Source organism: Myotis davidii, unplaced genomic scaffold (assembly GCF_000327345.1).
Source record: "Myotis davidii unplaced genomic scaffold, ASM32734v1 scaffold107, whole genome shotgun sequence".
In the NCBI taxonomy this organism is placed as follows: Eukaryota; Metazoa; Chordata; class Mammalia; order Chiroptera; family Vespertilionidae; genus Myotis; species Myotis davidii.
In genome coordinates, this window is record NW_006383012.1 from 3,222,268 (window position 1) to 3,243,371 (window position 21,104).

The 21,104-nt window shown below is 39.3% G+C and overlaps 1 protein-coding gene across 1 annotated transcript in view; it reads left to right on the forward strand.

Annotated features, from left to right (window-relative positions):
• Window positions 1-1,266: 1,266 nt before the first annotated feature.
• LOC102774183 (U6 snRNA-associated Sm-like protein LSm3) overlaps window positions 1,267-21,104 on the forward strand; it is a 42,848-nt gene continuing 23,010 nt past the window's right edge. The window contains 1 exon segment of the mRNA XM_015557958.1: window positions 1,267-1,320. Coding sequence (XP_015413444.1) covers window positions 1,267-1,320 — 54 coding nt within the window.

A 21,104-nucleotide genomic window follows, 5' to 3' on the forward strand; every position in this document is an offset into this window, starting at 1 on the left:
GGCGAATGGGCCAGGTTGGGCCAATTATAATTCTACCTTACTTTAGCCACTGGGATTAAAAACCTTGAAGATAAAGGACAGCTTGTTCAAGCTAGGCCAATCAGGTAATCTGTTCTAAGAATTAGAAATTTGGAGACAAGATGCAGAAGGTGTAAGTCTATCATCTAGAAAATAGCCTCTTGAAAGGTCTATGGGCTCCTTTTGTTTGGATCTCTGAGTTTATTTGTTACATAGCCTTCCCATCTCTTGTTTGTCCAGTCCCAAATTAATACTCAGGGAACTTTCTGTTTTTGTTTTTTATGTTAATCCTCACCTGAGGATATTTTTTCCATTGGTCTTTTAGAGAGAGTGGAAGAGAGGGAAAGACAGAGAGAAAAATCAATCTGAGAGAAACACATCAATTGGTTGCCTTCTGCACGTGCCCTGACCAGGGCCTGGGCCAGGGAGAAGCTTGCAACCAAAGTATGTGCCCTTGACCGGAATCAAACCCAGGACCCTCTGGTCTGCAGGCTGACACTCTATCCACTGAGCCAAACCGGCTAGGGCTCTCATGGTACTTTCATGGTCATTGATGAACATGTATAGAGTGGCAAATAATTTGAGTCACCTGACACACCCATTCCCAGCTGAACAAGGTCCTTGTACTTTTTGCTTTCATACCATAAACAGATGTCCTTTTTGTGATCTATATAGTGAAAGCTATTTTGCATTGCTCTGCTTTTTGTTGGCGATTTCACTGTTTGAAATGGGCCATAAGCTTAGTGCTGAGGTGCTGTGCTGTCTTGAAGACTGTGGTATGCCTGTCTTAAAAAGAAGATGCATGCCTTAGATAAGCTTTACTCAGGCATGAAATATAGTGCTATTGGATATAAATTCAATGCTCATAAATCAATAATATATATTAAATAAAGAACCTTTAACACCGCGAAAAAAGGTTGTGTACAGATGGGTGGATAAACGTGTCGTGACCAGAGGATCTCAGGATCCTAAACCTGTACTTCCCTTAGGAGCAATGGCTCAGTATTTGCTAATTCAGTGTTCACAGGAACTTTACAGGCTATAACTTGAGCGGCCAAAGATAATAAACTTTACTTGAGTTAAGTTTATAAACAAAAGTCAATTATTGAAAAATTTAAAGCCAGAAAGATACGTTCAAAATGGTGCAATGCAAGGATTACTTATGTGGCAAGTGTGCAGGGCTGTTTGAGCTGGGAGAGATGAATAGCAGGGAAATCAAAGTGAGTGTTCTAGTCACCCTCTGGTAGAATGGAAGCTAAGAACTTTCTTAATGGCTATGTTGCCAGAAAAGAAGGCATAGAGGTAATATGTTTTGAAGGAAGAAGATATAGGAAGTTGTGACTATGGGACATAGCTGAAAAACAAATTAAAGGAAATATTGAAATTTTGAGTTTGGTGGGAAAATGTATGGTGGTACAGAAAAATAAGTCAGGCAAGAATTTGGTCAAGGGAGGAAGATGATGAATTCAGTTTTAAATGTCCTGAGTTTTGAGTCTCTGTTGGTATGCCAATAAACAGTGTATACTTAATAAACAGTATTTATATTGTTGATAAAATTGCAAGTAGGAGAAATGTGATGAGGTAGAAAAAGAAGAGGGGAAAGAGAAGAATATCTTAGTAACTAGCCAGAAAAACTGGCACTCAGTTGTATCTTTCCAGCCCCAAATGGCTGAGTCTCTGAGAGCCCGAATTCCAGGCACTGCATCTCCTAGTGTGCAAATGAAGGGTATGGCGTCATAAAATGCCTAGAGATCTGAGTTTCTAACCTTCAGCAATCAACTCTTGTGATTTCAGCTCATTATGGAATTGAAGCCTTGTACCCTAAGCCCACCCAGGTGCCTGGCCGGCCGGAGTCAGGAGAGGTTCTAGTATCAGTGACAATCTGTGTCTAGAACCAGCTCTTTGCAGAAGTACCCAGACAGAAACTCTTCTCTACTTCATCCAGAGGCTCAGACCTTGTTTCTTGGAGCTGGAGCTCAGATCCAAGACTGAGCCTGGAGACTAGAGGTCCTACTGCTGCTGCTGTTGCTTCCTCAGAGTGGAGATTGGATTGCACCTCCTGCTCTCAGCCTGTGTCTATGAGGACAAGCTCTCTCCCAACTCCGAAGCCTGGCCATTAGAAAACAGAAAGTCCCCCCTCCTTCCAGTCCTGTGGGTTGCCTAATCCCCCGACCCAAAGTAACTATCTTCTTAGTACAGTTGACCTCTCTTTCTTTTAGGGGAAAATTCCATCCCCCATTTATTTAGTCTTATCCTCATGGGCTCATCAATTGGAAAATCACAGGATAGCTGGGGATTGGTTGATTTTTTAACATCTTGATAATTGATAAAATCCAGTCACATAGTTCAAGTCCTGTGACTCTCTATTGTACAGCCATAATCTGTAGATTGTTTTGGATGATGTGGTGCCCTGAGAACCCTGGAGAAATGCCCTCTCTCTTTTCAACCTTGCCAGTGGCCATCTATTCTCAAGTTCTGTCCAGTGGTCATAGAGGTGAGCTCACACAAAGAGAAATGCCAGCATCAGTTGGTGAGATTAGGGGATCAATGTCTATAAATTCCTGCAGTATCTCCTCACTCACCTGGCTAAGGTGAAAAGAGGACTCATGTTACCAGGGGTGAATGACTAAGGAAGAATGCAGGGCTAAGTCCCAAGGTCACATTTAAACTTTCTAGTTTCACAGTATCAAAAAAGAAATAAAAAAGACAGGTGCAGAAGAGTCTCTCAGAAGGATTATTTTTTTCTTTCATTACTTGCTTTGCTTCCTCTGAAATGCCCTCAATGTCTTTCCAAAGTAAAGATAGAAGAGAAAAAAAATTCCCTCTCTCTCTTTCTGACATATTATAGCCGATTTTAGGATTCTCCTAAGACTCACTGAGGTGAATTTCCTTTGGTAGCATACAAAGAGCCTTTCAGAAAAGGCACTTACAGATATTACAATGAAATCAGACACCTTTGCAACTGATTTATCAAAACCCTTGAAGGACCATTTCAAATCAAGGCAGGTGGCAAAGGCAAAAAATGTTGAACAAAGGGTGTACATGTGTACATCTGGAGGCAGACCTCTATTCCATTTTCTTTTAAAAAAAGAAAAAAGAAAAGAAAACCAGTGAGAGAGAAATAGGAAGCACACAAGGAACCATTTTGTTCCTTTTTAAAATGTCTCTTTCCGGGTTCTGAGCATAAACCAATACAATTTCTAAAGAGCCCATTCAAAGCCAAGTGGAGATAAACAAAGGCATAAAGGTACTCATTGCTTTCAGCATCTCATAAGGGTGCAGGTAGAATTCTCTTCTGAATTTAAGGTAATTATAGAAAGTATCTTTCCTGTTCCTTTAAGTAGGCTCAGTAAAAAATAACCTGTGAAATCATGGCTTTTGACAGTTAACCAAAAGGAGCATCATGTTGGAATAAGTGCAGGCATCAATGAAAGCATAAACAACACACATTGTACTTTATATTAAAATCTTTTCTGGTAAACAGAAAGGAAGGGGGCTGTAGCTCAAGAGAACAAAGGTAGCCCAAGAGAACAAAGGTACCTGGATGCCTTCCATGAGGACATCCAGTCCTAGGGAAGAACTGAGCTGTGGCAGTCAATTCAATGAATGCAGTGAGTCAGCTCCTGGGAAAGAGAATCAAATGAAAACAGAGGGCTCAGAAAGATGGAAATAGTTTTCTGGGGAAATGGGGCCACATGACAACTAAAGCCATGGTCTACTCAACACCCAATTCCATGGGAGATATCTCAAGGTAAAAATGGAAACTGGCCCAGCCGGGGGTTGAGTATTGACCCGTGAACCAAGAGGTCCCTGGTTGAATTCCCTGTTAGGACACTGCCCAGGTTGTACCCTCAATCCCCAGTAGGGGGCATGCAGGAGGCAGCCGATTGATGTTTCTTTCTCATAGATGTTTCTATCTCTCTATCCCTCCCCCTTCCTCTCTCTCTCTCAGATCAATAAAACATTATTTTTAAATGGAGACTGAATCCTAGTGTGTTCAAGATGGTAGGGACACCCAGAGTTCATCTAGCTCAACCTCCCAGTTATATGGTCCAGGAAACTGAGGCTCTGAGATAGGTAATAATAAGAACTAAAATAAGAGACTTATTATGTTCCAGGTACTTTTCTCACCACTCTACATATGATAATATGTAATTTGATAATGTAATAACTCATTTAATCTTACAACCTCATAAAATTTAGTGCTATAATTTATTAACTGCTTTTGAGACAAAATCAATTAAATAATGTCTTAGTTGCTCAGACTGCTATAACAAAATACCATAGTCTGGATGGTTTAAGAATAACATAAATTTATTTCTTATAATTCTGTAGGCTGGAATATCCAAGATCAAGGCACCTGCAGATTTGATGTCTGGTGAGAACCTGCTTCCTGGTTCATAGAAGTTCATCTTCTTGCTTTGTCCTCATGTGGAAGCATGAGGGAGCACTTTGAGGTCTCTATTATGAGAGCTCTAATTCTATTCATGAGTTTTCCACCCTCATAACCTAATCACCCCCTGAAGGTTCCCTGCCCCACCCCCATGCCAGTACTATCACATTGAGAGTTAGGATTTCAATGAATAAATTGTAAAGGACACAGACATTCAGTTCTTATCAAGTAACTTTACCTAATGTCCCATAAACAGTACGTGGCAGAGCTCCTTGGTGATGATATTGAGCTTATCACCTAAATTTCTGAGATTTGTCTCTTTATCTGCCCATCAGAGATGACAATGCTTTCCTGTTGTGAACTTTGAAAATCACCTCTAATAGTGCTTGGAATATATTACACATTTTGTGTTAAGTGGGGTTGGGGTTGTTTGTGGAAGGAGGGAAGGGAAGAAGGCCCAAGCTCTAGATAGTCAGGGTTTTTGTTGTTGTTCTTTGAGTGATCTGGAATAAAAATTGTCATGCCAGTTGAGAGAAAAGCAGGGAAGTTGAGAAAGGTAAAATCTGCAGAGAAATGAAAGAGAGCCTATATTAGTTAGGATTCTCCAGAGAAACAGACTATATATATGAGAGAGAGAGATTTAATGAGAAATTGTCTCCTAAAATTATGAAGGCTGACAAGTCCCAAGATCTGCAGTTGGTGAGCTGGAGACCCAGGAGAGCCAATGGTGTAGGCTCAGCACTAGGCCAATAGGCTTGATCCTCGAGAAGAGCTAACATTTTGGTTTGCGTGTAAAGGCAGGAAAAAACAGATGTCTCGACTTGAAGTACTTTAGGCAGGAGGAACATGTGAGGTTCAGCCTTTTTGTTCTATTTAGGTCTTCAACTGATTGGGTAGGGCTCAGCCACATTAGGAAGGGCAATCTACTTTACTTAGTCTACCAACTCCATTATTAACCTTGTCCAGAAACACCCTCACTGACACACCCAGAATAATATTTCACCAAATAAATATCTGGGTACCCTGTGGCCAAGTCAAGTTGACACAGAGCTGTCATTCAAATACTTCTTCATTCAACAAAAGTTTACTGAGCATGTACTATGTGGCAGGCACTGTTAAAATCATGAAGAATATGTAAGTAAACAAAACAGTTAAAAATGTTGGTGTTTAATTCTAATGGGGAAAAAAGAAGATAAATATATTAAATATGTAAATTATATAACATGATAGAAGGCAATAAAAGCAATAGGAAATATAGAGCAAGAGAAAAGGATTGGAAATGTTGATGAGGGGAGGACAAAGGCTTACTATTTTAAATAGTATAGTCAGGGAAGGTTCCATGGAGAATGTAATATTTTATCAAACACTTGAGGAAAGTGAGGGGGTGATTGATATGGATATCTGGGGAATAGTATTCCAGGTAGAAGGAATAGCAACATTCCCCAAGTAGGTTTCTATGAATAGTTAAGTATGTTTGCTGAATAGTTAGGAAGGCAAATGTGCCTGGAGCAGAGAGTGTGAGGGGGAAAGTAATAGGAGATAAATTAGAGCCTATCATGGCTATTTGGTCCACAGAGCCAAGATATTCATAAGGAAGTCGTGACTTAGTCTGGGTGACTTGACCTAGACCTGGAGTTAACTGGTGTACCAATGGCAGTTTTCACAAAGGCTTTCCCATTGTTAATGAGTTATTGTCAAGTAGCCAAAATATCATCTTACCTATGTCAAACACTGATCAAGCCTCCTCCATGTATCTGATTCTGTAATGGATGTGGTGAAATATAAGACATATCTCAGATTCAATTAACTTGGATAATAAAACATTTAAAAACTTTATTAGTTAAAAACCATGCAAATCAATACCTGAATTAATTGCCAATTAGAACTGATACTTATAATTGCAACGAAAAAGATATTGCTAACAAGTACAAAGCAATTTGAAGGCAACTGAGATCCCTCTGAGTGTTAGTGATCTAAAAGAGGAAAGCTTTGATGGCTATACAGTAATTAGATAGGCAGAGAGGAAGGAGCACGGCATTCTGGAAGTACACTAATGTGGCTGGGACTTGTGTTTATAAGGTAAGAATAAAAATATGGCTAGAATAATATGATGAAGTGAAATCATTAAAGGCATAAGTTATACCCCAGGATGTGAGAAATAGAGTCACTGAATGTTTTGGGACAAGATACTACAAAATTGCCACTGATCTTCATGAAACTACCATGGCAGTAGCGTGTTGATTGAGTTGTTAAATGGAGGTAGGAGGGCAGGTGAGGGGTTAAAGGGCAGAGAAGGAGAGATGACAGAAAAATCTAAAGGTACCAGCCTAGGATTTCATCTGCAGTTAAAGAATGTCAAGTACTGGGTGTTACTATAGTCAATCTCTCTGGATTCCTGAGAAAAGGCGGATTCCCAGATAAGAAAATGTAAATGATGAACTTTCAGTGTCCTGATTTCTGTTCCTTTAGGCTCTCCTCAGTTCCTCCAACCAGTTTGTTCAACTAGCGTCCCAATTTGAATCTTCTTACAGCTCAGGGATCATTCTATTAGATTAGGGTCTCTCTTTCAGGGAGATTTAAAATCTATCTATATATTTTATTGATTTCAGAAAAGAAGAGAGAGATAGAAACATCAATGATGAGAGAGAATTATTGATTGGCTGCCTCCTGCATGCCCCACACTGGGGATCAAGCCTGCAACCCAGGCATGTGCCCTGACTGTGAATCAAACCTTAACCTCCTGGTTCATAGGTTGATGCTTAACCACTGAGTCATGCTGGTCAGGCTTAGAGAGATTTTTAATTTCTATACTAGACTGAGGGGAAAATTCAACAAACCTTACCCAAAATAAATTAAATGGGAACAAAATTTCACATCCTAGTGATGTATTGCTTCTTTTCGCCTCTTCAAATTCCTTGATTTTGGTTATCAAACATCTATAGCATTTTTTGGAGAAAAAAAAATCGGCTTGGATAGGGACTAGATTATCCCTAAACATACGCAGTTTGATACATCTAATGAAGCATTTCTCTCAATGAAGTTAAAGGGCTCAGATTAAACTGTCATCAAGGGTGGGGAGGAAAGAAGCTGTTACAAAAACAAAGCCATGAGAAACACTTTTGGATTGGCAGGGTAAAGAACTCCAAAAATTTGCTCCCCAGTAAAGCAGTAAGAACACTGACAAGGATGATTACCATCATTTTTTTTTCAAAACTCTGGAAATTATTAAAATACTTTCAAAAAGCCAAGGAATGTTTATTCAAGAAAAATAACTGGATCTTATTAAGAACAGTGAGCTTTGTGACATTTAAACTTACCCTATTCCCATCTCCCTCTTTCCAGTTCTATGTTAGTCTTGGAAACCAACAGCCTTGCAACCACAGAAAAGGGCAGATCAGGTTTGGGGTACTTCATAAAGTTCTACCTCACAGCACTGTCATTACTTGACCTGTCCGGCGGCTCCTCAGAATAATTGCATTTTCTGGATTAACCTTTATTTGACTTGACTCTGAGGTCACTCAATGAAGAAAGACTTATCCTGAGGGGGTGTGTCAAAAATAATCAGTGGCAACTGTTTAACACTACAACTGCCCGACACAGCAATATCAGTTGGGGTAAACAAGAGGTGGGCCAAAAAACTTAAAAAGAATAAGATGTCTTGAAGGGTGATTTGAAAAGCTTCAACATATTCCTGGGGATCTTGAAGTTAATGTACATAGGCAGGCTGTGTGGGTACCCAGGAATGACCTGAGAAAATCCTAACTTCTCACTTCTGGTTGGTCTTGAGTCCCTGTGTAAGCAAGAAGTGAAGGCTAGGGTACAGATGTAAACCGCCAGAGTATGAAAACACATCTCAACACACACACACACACACACACACACACACACACACACACACACAATATCTCAAAAAAGGATGGGAGGCATTTGGTTAGAGGCACTTAAGGAAATCTCTGTCAAATCATTATCTGACCACTAAGCTAACCAAGCAGAGCCTTTCATGGCTATGCATGACAAAGAAAACAGACTTTAAAGAAATAGTCCATGGATGTTACTAAACAAACAAAAACATCAGTAAGAACAATAATAACAACAATGGGAAAGGAGAAAATACAATTTCTAGAGTTGGCACATTATATTGTTTAAAATGCCCAATTTTTAACAAAAAATTGAGATATGCAAAGAAACATAAAAGTATTACCCAACACAGAAACAAAAGCAGTCAATAGAAACTATCCTTGAGAAAGACCAGATTTTAGACTTAATTGACAAAGCTTTAAATCATGTATTATAAATAGGTTCAGAGAGCTAAAGAAAGACATATCTAAAGACTCAAAGGAAAGTTAAGAATGATGTCTGGCCAAATAGAGAATGTCAATAATGTATTTGTGTTCTACTGACTTGGTAACAAATCACCACAAACTTTAGTGGCCTCAAACAAGACAAACTTTGTCTAATAGCTCTGGAAGTCAGAAGTCTAAAATTGGACAATGGAACTTTAAAGGTTCCTTCTAGACAGAGGCAGTTGGGGGAGAATCTGTTTCCTTGACTTTTCTAGCTTCTAAGGGCTGCACACATTCTTCGGTTCATGGTTCAGTATCATCCTTCTTTTCTTTCCATTCACATCTCCATTTCTGATTTTAACCCTCCTGCTTTTTCTTTATGAGGACTTGTGACTACATTGAGCCACTTGGATAATCAAGGATACTCTTCCTAGCTTAAGATCCAAAGTCTCTTTTACCATATACCGTAACATATTCATAGGTTTCATGGAATATAACATCAACATCTTTTGGGGGAGAGGGCATTATTCTGCCTATCACAAGTAAAGAAATAAAAATGACAAGAGAAAAACCAAATAGAAAGTCTGGAGTTGAAAAGTATAACAACTGAAATAAAAATTGGCTAGAGAGACTCAACAGCAAATTTGAGTAGACATAATTAAAAATTGGCAAACATGAAGATAGGTCCATTGAGATCATACAATCTAAAGAACAAAATGAAAATGATTTAAAAAACTTAACAGAGCCTCAGAGATCTGTAGGATAACATCAAGTGTACTAACTTATACATAAAGGGAGTCAGAGGAGAGAAGAATTAAAGGGGCAGAAGGGATATTTGATCAAAAATAAGTTCACAGCCTGTCAGCTTAGTGGTTGAGCATCGACCTATGCACATGCTTGGGTTGCAAGCTCAATCCCCAGTGTGGGGTGTGCAGGAGGCAGCTTATCAATGCTTCTCTCTCATCATTGATGTTTCTATCTCTCTCTTCCTCTCCCTTCCTCTCTGAAATCAATAAAAACATAAAACAAAAACATAAGTTCACATAGTTCCTCAATGGGATCCCAGCATTACAGAATCCTTTAGGGCTATACTGCAATGCAGTTGAGAGGTAATACAATAGAGTAGTAAAAAACTGAGCTCTGGGTTCAAATCTCAATTTTGAAGATAGGTCCATTGAGATCATACAATCTAAAGAACAAAATGAAAATGATTTAAAAAACTTAACATAGCCTCAGAGATCAGTAGGATAACATCAAGTGTACCAACTTATACATAATGGGAGTCAGAGGAGAGGAGAGTTAAAGGGGCAGAAGGGGCAGTGAATACTATAAAATGGAATTAATAAGTATCCTTGCCCTATAGGGATGTCCTGTAAGGATTAAATTAGATAACTCAAGTAGGAACTAAGCAGAGTATATATTACATAGTAATTTTCAGTGCTGACTTTCTAAAAAAATATCTTCCAATTTATATTATTTGCTATGTTCTGGGCATCATGAAAAGTACTTTATACCCTGACTCTTTTCAGTTCTTATAACAATCCAATGAATTATGTATTATTATTCCCATTTTAAGATAAGAAATTCAAATTTCAAAGACATTGAACAATTTTCTCAAGGTCACATGTTAATAAGTGTCAGAGCCATGACTTGAACCCAAGATTAAGGCCACCATTGGTTCCCCAAATCACTAGACTCAACTGCTGCCTGGTAGAACCACATTTCTATGAAGTGTAGAAGTGTCAGATCTCTCTGAGTTCTTGTGAAACAAAAGTTAAAGACTGTCTGAAAAATTAAAGTCATCAGAAATTTGCAATATTGAGTTTTCTGGTTTTAGAGCAATTATAACAATGCATGAGGCATTTCATAGTTTAGACATACAAGCAACTAGAATTATGGGTATTAGAAATTATGGGGAGTGCTATAGACTGAATGATGTCCCCCAAATTCATATGTTGATGCTCTCACCCCTATTGTGACTATATTTGGAGATAAGACCTTTAGAAGGTAATTAAGGTTACATGAGGTTACATAGGTGGTGCCTTAATTCAATAGGGCTAGTGCCTTTATTAGAAGTAGAAACATCACCAGAGCTCTCTCTCTGTACCATGTGAGGACACAGTGAATAGGCAGCCATCTGCAAGGCAGGAAGAGAGCTCTCATCAGAACCTGACCACATATCTTGGCACCCTGATCTCAGATTTCAGCGTCCAGAACTGTAAGAAAATTAATTTCCACTGTTTAATCCACTCAGTCTCTGATGATATTTTGTTATGGGACCTGAGCTAATACAAGAGGAAAACATGAGAAATGAGGAGGTTAAGGCATCAGATGCTTCTTATATGCACATACACTTTCACATAATTGGAGTTAGCATAGAAATGAACTTGAGTCATCAGCATCTGTATGTAATGTCTGTGTAAGTGTGACTCAACTCAAATGGAGTTTCTGGTTCAACAGAACTCCCAGGCTTTTTAGAAAATGAAGGGATTGAGTGCAGTGAATTAATCCTTTGGTCTGGGACTGCTGACAATCACGGCCTGCCAATGTCAGAATTGTCTGGAGCAGAGATTTTGGGTGAGGCCGCTAGATTGGGAGAGAGGATTCCAATGGCAGAACCTGCCAGGCTGGGTATTTCTGAGTAATTTGTAGACAATGGAGCACTTGGGGAAATTTGGAGTTGGGTAGAAAATTATTAAATACATACAGAGTAGTGTGTGGGACACTCTAGAAACCTAAAACTTTGATGTAGGCCAAGTTTGGAGGGGATCTCTAAAGCTCAAGCTTAGCAGGGGAGCATCTGGATTAGGAATGGATGATTTTAAGAGAAGGACAAACCTGCAGCACGAATTTAATTCATAGGATGCATAAGAGGAACAATGCACAGATTTTAGCCACATTTATCAAGATGTGAGAAACGACAAACAATTTATAACACATGGAAGAATTTATGTCTTTCTGTGATTTACAATTTGCAAACAACAAAATTGCATCTCACTGCTTGCCTGGCTTTGATCTACGTGGCAATGACTAAGCAAATGTTTTGGCCACACTTTAAGGAGAGGAAATTCATCTTCATTCATTCATTCATTCATTCATTCATTCATTACTTGTTGAGTACCTACTTTGGGCCAGGAACTATGTTAGGTGCTGGTGATACAATCACAAGCAAGATAGACATGATTTCTCATAAAGCTTACAGTACAGTGATAATCTTTTAACCTCTTCCACTAAGTCATCCTGTGAACATATTTTCTTCTTGGTAACAGCCACTGCTCTGCAAAACCACATCCCAAGAAGTTTCCTCACAAGCTCTGCGCAGACACCTTCATAACCAATGCAAACAGGAACTTCTTCCTTATGTCTACTCTGTAATGTGCAACGTTTATGGGTGACAGCCGAGAATTCTAACCTACGCTTGCAGAACTGCAAGCATTTGGTGTTTCTGCGGTCATTCTCCTTAGCTTTCTGGAGAAGGAAAAGTAAACAGTACAGTTCCAGTGCTTTCTGAAGCCTTGAGGTCTCTAAAATCAGTTTTCCAAACTTTTGTTTTTAATTAAAATTTATGCTGAATTGAATGAGTTAACTTTTGGAAAGCGACTAACAGTGTGCCTGCTATGGAGCAGACAGTAATGGCAGGTAACGTAGCATCATTTTACTGAAAATAGAGCTAGTTATGTTTCAGCTGAAAAATAGAGCTAGTTATGCCAGTATTCCCACCTCTTTGCTGATACAGAGGAAAATCTCTCAGAATTATACAGGCAAAGAAAATTGGAGACACCATCTACATATGAACATTGACTCGTGTGTTTGCTTATGTATGTTCTCATACTTGAGTCAGGGTAGCTGGTGTACAGAGCAGAGCAGGAATAAACATGCTTGCATCTGATCAGCATGCCCGAGGTCCTCTTGTGGCCTGGGAAAGCCAGAAAATGAGCCCATGAACAAACCTTCTACTCATGTCTGACCATTCAGGTACTCAGCAGTCTGAAACTACCTCTCTCTAGGAACCAAGTCTTAAACCAAAGCTTTCTTTTCCAGTTCTAGGCAAAAGAGCAAGGTTTATGGGCAAAATAGTGGCTGCTGACGGTCAACACTTGAGTCACCTCCTCGGCCAAAGTGGGTAGCCTTTGAACAGATTCCAGAAAAACAAACTGGGAGATGTTATGGAAAGAACACTAGACTTGAGATTGGGGTTCTAATCGTAGCTGTTCCTTATTAGCTACGTGACCTCAAACTGATACTTCAGCTTCCAGTTTCATCCTCTGTGTGCCGGGAATCTCGGCCTTCCCCACCTCCCAAGGCCACAGTCACGTTTTCTCATGAATAGTTTCTAACATGCAAAAGAAGAGAGAATAGAATAGTGAAAAACAATAAAATATGTCCCGATTCAACAATTTCCTAGATTTTGCCACAGTAGCTTCCTATACCACCCTCTGGGTTTTTGTTTTGTTTTGGTTTTGCTAAATAGTTTAAAGCAAATCTCAGATCTCATGTCATTTTACCCCTTTATACTTTAATATGCATTTCTAAAAATATATGCATTATATAACTTCAATATGCATTTCTAAAAAATACATGCATTATGTAACTTCAATTCCGTTATCAACTCTAAGAAAATAACAATAGTTTTTTGAGTTCTCTTATGATTCATTGTATTTATACTTACTGATTACATTAAAAAATGTCTGTTTTTACAGTTGATTTGTTCAAAACAGTATTCAAATAAGGCCTACCTATTGTATTTGGTTATGTCTCTTAGAATCTTTTAATTCAGAGCAGTGCTACCTCTATCATTTTATTCTATTGTATTCCTGAAGGATATGATTCAGATAATTTCACATTCTCGTGATCCTGCTTGTTTCTTTTTTTTAAAAAAATATTTTTATTGATTTCAGAGAGGAAGAGAGGGGAAGAGAGAGAGAGAAAAAATCATCAGTGATGAGTGAGAATCATCGCTTGGCTGCCTCCTGAAGGCCCCACACGGGGGACTGAGCCTGCAACCCAGACATGTACCCTGACTGGGAATCGAACCATGACCTCTCCTGGCTCATAGGTCAATTCTCAACCACTGAGCCATGCTGGCTGGGCAATTCTGCTTGTTTCTTCATGGGAGCATTTAATTTGTTTCTCTATACACCATATTTCTTGTAAACAAAAATGTAGCTCTAAGAGGTCAATTACATTCAGGTTTGACCTTTTATTTTCACAAACACCTCATGGGTGGTACAATATATTTCATCATGCCTCAGGTGGTAAGAATTTTGGGTTTTGTCACTAGGAGTAATGCTTAAACTGAGCAGTGGGTTGAGGGGGTAAGAGCCTGATGCTCATTTGCAAAACTCCTCATACATTTTTAAAATGTTTTTATTATATGATAATCTTTAGCTAAGTCAATCATTTCATTAGACATTGCAAAATGTTGGTTTCTTAATTCTGTCAAATCTTCAATCCTTCCACACTTATTAACTGGAGTTCTTTAAAAGAACCACTTCTCTTCATTACCTAGTACTGCTTAACCACAAAAGGCAGGGGGAATGTTTAATTATTACCCCGTATTTGTCAATTTTCAGAATGAGGAGTTACTTCCAATGCTGACCAATTAAGCTTTTTGCATTTTCTGGGGGGTGAGGGGGTGGGGGAAGGATTATGATTTTTAAAAAATATATTTTATTGATTTTTTACAGAGAGGAAAGGAGAGGGATAGAGAGTTAGAAATATCGATGAGAGAGAAGCATCGATCAGCTGCCTCCTGCACACCCTCTACTGGGGATGTGCCTGCAACCAAGGTACATGCCCTTGACCGGAATCGAACCTGGGACCCTTCAGTCCCCAGCCCGACGCTCTATCCAGTGAGCCAAACTGGCTAGGGCTGATTTTTTTTAACTATCATGAAAACCTATAGATGTTTATAAATTCATTGAGGTTTTTATCCATTAAAATTTGTTTGGGCCTGATTTCCAGTTGGGGCACAAGCCCCGGTTGCTGGCTTGATCCCCAGTAGGGAGCATGCAGGAGGCAGCCCATCAATGATTCTCTCTCATCATTGATGTTTCTATTTCTCTCCATGAAATCAATAAAAACATTAAAAACTTTTTTGTTTGGTTCTCAAATTTCCCCATGTTTGGTTAGCAATAAACCCCTTAAGCTGGTCCCTGGGTCCTTTTGATGTGACTTCATTAGTCTTTGTTGCATCTTTGCTCGCAGGGTATGAAAACACGGCCCAGTGAGTACATTTCCTGCTTCAGATCTGGAATCAGCCATTGCTCCATGGAGTCCAGATTCCTTTTCCTGGGGCACAGTCAGTTTTCACAAGGTGGGATCATGAATATAAAAATGTAAACACCGAAGCACCTGGATCCTTATTAAATGTCCACTGTGAATATTCCTTAGGATGATGATGGAGCCTAGTTCACTGCTGCATCTCTAGGGCTTAGAACAGATCCTGAGATCCAATAACTTTCTGTTACATAAATGGAATTGCTCATTCTAAGATGACTTCCCTGTCTCTCTCATTCCCAAATCAGAATTACTTTTTATGTATTTCATTGTAGTTTATATGTCTGCTAGAGGCCCAATGCACAAAATTCGTGCAAGAGCAGGCCTTCCTTCCCCCAACTGCTGGCACCAGCTTCCCTCTGGCACCTGGGACTCAGGCTTCCCTCACAGCCTCGGCTTCATCTGGAAGGTCGTCCGGAAGGACGTCCAGTCTAATTAGCATATTACACTTTTAGTATTATAGACTAGTTTGCATTACCGGGCACGCTGGCACATATAAGCACACACTAAATGTTGTTGAATCGATAAACAAATGAACACATGATATTATGACACTTTTCGTTTTACAAATCCATCAGTGGTTCTCATTGCCCTTGATGACCTTTTAAACTTCTTAAAGTGGTATACCAGGCCCTGTTGTCCTCTGGACCTACCCATAAGTCTTTTCAGCTCCATCTTCTCTGCTTTTCATGACCAACCCAGCTCCAGTCCCTCAGACTTTCAGTTCTTTGAAGGTACCTCATTCTATCCTGCCTTTGAACCTTCATGTAGACTCTTTCCTCTGTCAGACATGGTTCTCTTCCTTTACTTCTTCCTTATCCATTCTTTCCATTTAATTTTAACTCACGTTTGGATCCCCTTTTAAAATAATCTCTCCTAAAATGCCTTGTGTGGCTTCCCCCAGACTCCCTTGCTATATGTTACCACAGTATTTGTTACTTAATATCAGACTAGTACATACTAGTACTAGGTCATGAGTTGTTTAATGTCTATGTTCTCTCCTAGGCTGCAAGCTCCATCAGGCTGTGTAGCCTAGCACTCTGCCCCAGTCCCTCAGTAAGTGCCCAATCAGTACTGGCAAAACCAATGGGTCTCAGTAACTGGTAAGCTCCTGGAATATAGGAACCATTCTATTTCCACCATTATCTACAATCATTTGGATTATTCGAAGAGATTCAGGAAATGTTGGCTGAGTGGCTACATACTGTTTCTGACAAGGCATTCAGCGATCCTAACTATTCAGAGAATAAATATTTTCTGGCATAGTCCACCACTCCTTTCCAAATTTTCTGAGTCTCAGATGTTGTTGTTTTTCTGGAACACATCTGTGTCTTCACCTTCTCAACATAATCTCTAAGCAATTCCAGTATCAAAGAGCCAGCAGTTAAAAGGGTAATCTATGAAGACTGCCACCTTTACACTGCTTGCACAGCCCTCTTATACACATTAAGTACCAGTATTTTTGTTCATATGACTATGCTCTCTGGCAGTGAGAAAGGAGTGTGCAGGTTGGGGAAGAACTGTGCTCCATTCAGGATAACTTAGCTTTTAGAAATTAATGCACTATTCCATGAGTCCCTTTCAGCAGCTGCTTAGTAACAGAACAACTTCATATTCAATTGCAGCCACAGCCAGGAGAGGAAAAGCTAGTGACACCTACTGGATACAAGTTAGACTGCTTTGTTGACATATGAAAGAGCAAATATGATCCCTATGAATGGCATGCATTTTGAAAAATATTGTCAACCATATTGTGAACTTTCATTTAAGAAAGAACCATTCCATTCCATTAGGACAGGGTGCTCATGGGTGGATCAATTGCAAAGTAGGGACTAAAGGTGCTTAAAGAAACTGGCATAGCAGATATCTTAACATTTAACCTATTGCTATGGAGAATTTCATATCCAGAAAGTAGAGTTCATTGTCAGTGGGGATAAGGTGGGGCGAGGCAAAGTGGGGAAGATGCATTTCTTTGGTGCATCCATTGGTATTTGAGCAGCTACTCATTTGCAAACAGTTTCAGGCTAAGAGAGACTTTTCACGGTGGTTAAAACCTCAGACTTTGGAATCAAACAGATCTAGACTCAAACTCCAGCTTTATTACTTATTAGCCACATAACCATGGACAAGTTCCTTAATTTCAGTTATCCTTAGTTTCCTGTAGAGTGGAATAATAGATAGTACCTACCTTACAGGATTTTTGTGAGGTACAAGGTAAAAATATATGTAAAAAATTATTTCATTAACCCATTCCAAGTGGGCTTACTAAGGTAAATATTGAACATGATTACCTCTCTAAAAATATTAAAAAGCTATTTAGATATGATTTTACCAGTTAATTATGTAAAGATGCAAAAGACTGAGCTCAGATTCTCAAAGAGATTGCAGACTAGCTGGGGAAACCAATGCATAAATACCTAACTAGAATGCAACTTGATTGCTATTCCAATAGCTCTAGAAAACAGAGATGGGAACAATGCAGTGTGTTTGGGGTAGGGAGAAGCAAGAATGATAATTGGGCTGGCCTTGCGAGATGAAAACAATGACAATCGAGATGGACAATAGAGAGGGAAGAGCAGGTTATGAGTATTGAGGTATGAACATGAAGAGTTTGTTCAGGAGACATGGAAGTTGCCTGTTGCAAGTGAGGAAACTTTGGGTAGGATGAAGCTCAGTGCATTCAAGGACCTAAAGGAAGGCATAGTGGGTCAAGCCTAGTTGGCAAGAGCAAGAGGAAGACAGATGCTCTGTAAGAAGGGTCCTTGAATGTTCTATGATACAAGTAATGTACATTGACTGTTTTGTCTGCCCAGTGTCCATTTTTTTATTTTTCTAAAAATTGGCAACCTGTTTTTCCTAGGGGAATAATCCATCCTGAACTTTCCGTCTATGTGATTTGGGTGGTGACTAACTTCATACTCACATTCATTTTCAAGGGTAGTCATGTGATGTAGGCTTGGTAAATGAGCATATTGCATCCACCTCACCACGGTGATTGGTTCAGAGATTGGTGATACCACCTACGTTAATCCAGTCAGAGTGAACTCCAGGGCCTACAAAGACTCCACACTGCATTTGATAGCTATAAAGATGTGCAAGTCTGAGCTGCCAGGGGTCACCACATGTCCAGTAATGAAGACAACAGGAATTAAGGAAAGTGGAGATATGGACAGAGAAGGACTAAGCACTGGTTATGTAATTTGGACTCCTGGATCCAGCCATATCTGATGGAATTTTTCAACTCCTGGACTTTCCAATAGATGTATATTTTTTGTTAGGCCACATTAGTCGGCTTGCTATTATTTTTCAACCAACAGATTCCTGATGAACAAAATACCTACCTACCTATTACAATTAAGTCATAACATTTGGAAACTATTAATACATTTCTCAGAAAAATCAGGGATTTCTCTAGTTCACCAATCCATGTTTTCCAGGTATGAACTTTGTAATCCTGCAGGGGGAGAAAACAGCAGACTCAACAGATAAGTACGAAAGTTATTATAACTTATTTGCAGCTGCATTGCCAGTATTTAAGTCCATAGTACATGCCATTTTTAGACAGTCAAGATCAGAAAACTATATGTGTTTTAAAGACCATTACAGGGCCTCTGCCTTTTTTGGGGCCATATTTTCACAGCTGAAGTCCTACCGAATGTACAAGAAGGAGAAAAGAGAGATGAAAGAAGCCTTTGCGACTAACTGCTATAATTCCAGCCCCAGCAAAGCATTACTTTTGGAAATCGGTGTGCTCTCTTATTGAGCCTGGCAGCCAGCCGGCTATCAAGAAAGAGCCAAGGCCACAGGACAGGGCTGGTGTGCTCTCTCTCTGAAGCCCCGTCTGGAACCACATGCTGCTCAGCAGGACACTCATCTGCATGGGATGCACAGAGGCTTCAGAGAAATCAACTGTTCATGGAAGAGGCACTCAGGCACTCAGGTCACAGTTTCCCTATCATCATCATCATCATCATCACCATCATCATCATCGTCATCATCACCATCATCAGGATCAGCATCATCATCATCACCATCATCATCATCATCACCGTCATCATCATCTTCACCATCATCATCATCATCATCACCATTATCATCACCATCATCATCATCATCATCACCATCATCTTCATCATCATCACCGTCATCATCATCATCACCATCATCATCATCATCATCACCATCATCACCATCATCATCATCATCATCACCATCATCTTCATCATCATCACCGTCATCATCATCATCACCATCATCATCATCATCATCCCCATCATCACCATCATCATCATCATCATCACCATCATCTTCATCATCATCACCGTCATCATCATCATCACCATCATCATCATCATCATCCCCATCATCACCATCATCATCATCATCATCACCATCATCATCATCATCATCATCATCATCATCACCATCATCATCATCATCACATAATTGCAAAGGTTCAAACATTACCTCAGTCACTCCATCTAAGAAGTGGACCACATTTTTAAGGGGGTTAAGGGAGGAGTTCAACTCCAGATGAGCTCATCATCAATCACAAATCCTGAGAATTGAAACATCCCCCCCCCCAAATAAAGACACCACACTCAACCACAGTGCCCCACACATCTCTAACATACACATTCATCTGTCCTTTTGAGTCTTTATTCTGACTGTACACATATAACACACTATCTTTTCCTGGCCAAGCACAGATTTAAGATGTTTTCTTTGTCTTACAGAATCTTATGACAAAAATGTGGTTTCATTGGGGCATTATTTCTTTTAAATCAAATGTGAGAAAAACATCACAATGTTTTCTCTAAACATGGATGGATGTTTCAGGAACCAGGACAACTCCATGCAGATACCATACATATTCTTGATTAACTGCCAAATCTAATATCACCCAGTGTTTAGGTCAAAGAGATGCTCATTTCCCTATGTGTATTCATATCTAAAAGGCTAAAAACTGAAGAAGATAAATCTAATACTGTGTGTGTGTGTTTTTGAGTGCATGATCCCATGTTATTTGCTGTTATTGCATGCTATATATTTTTTCTTCATAGCCCTTCCACAACTCTAATTTAAGAATGTGTTTCACAGTGCTCTTATTTCCTGGTTGCCTCTAACAATTGACTAAAAGCTTCATGGGAAATGGGATAAAGTTTGACTTATTCATTCTTAGAACTCCCTGTGCCCATCACAGACCTGGGAGCATAGAAGGCACTTGTTAAATATTTGCTAAATAAATGACGAGAGAAAGAAATAGTGAGAAGAATAGAGGGGAATCCTCTTTCAAAAAATGTTGAGATTAGAAAGTTAAATGTATTACAAATTTTTGTATGTACATATATCAGGTGCATTTTATAAAACCAACCTCATCCTAAAGAAAGAAGACAAGTGAAGGCTATGGGCCGACAGAGAAGGGATCATGGTTACAGGGAAAGCAAATATTGACTAAATTCTACCCATCCTGGCACAAGAATAGAGCTCAACTTGAAAGGAATATACTCCTCATTCAGAAAGATTGGTTAAAACATACATGAACAAAAGAAGCTTAAAGCACATTATTTTTTTCAGTAACCCCCTGAGCTGTCAGGAAGTGGGTACCCACATGGATGCAGTAGAATAATCTAGGTCCTCTGGAAACTGACTCAGACTGTGATCTTTGCACCTCCTGCATGACAGTCAATTTGGGGATTTTATTAAAATGTAGAATCCTAGATCCTACATTAGGCCTATTGAACAAGAATTCATAGGTTGTATAGTAGAGGGTATTTTTTATTTTTAGGAACTTCCTGCTTGATTCTTTCATACCTTAAATTTTGGCAAACTTTGCCAACTCAAGAAGGGTAACCTGCCATAATATCATGACTTAACAAAAGGTAAAAATGTAGTCATATACAACTTCAAGAGATATGAAAGGTAGAAGTCACAAACTTTAGTGATTGATCGGATGTAGCCGAGGAAGAAGCAATAGGAATGACTCCAGGCTTTTGACAATTGGATGGTGATGATATTTACTTAAATAGGAAAGCCTGAAGAAAGATAACCAAGATGGTGGGGAGATCACAAGCAATCTTTTATTTCAACCAAGCTTCCCAGGCTCACACCCCTTCCTGAGAAAGATCTGC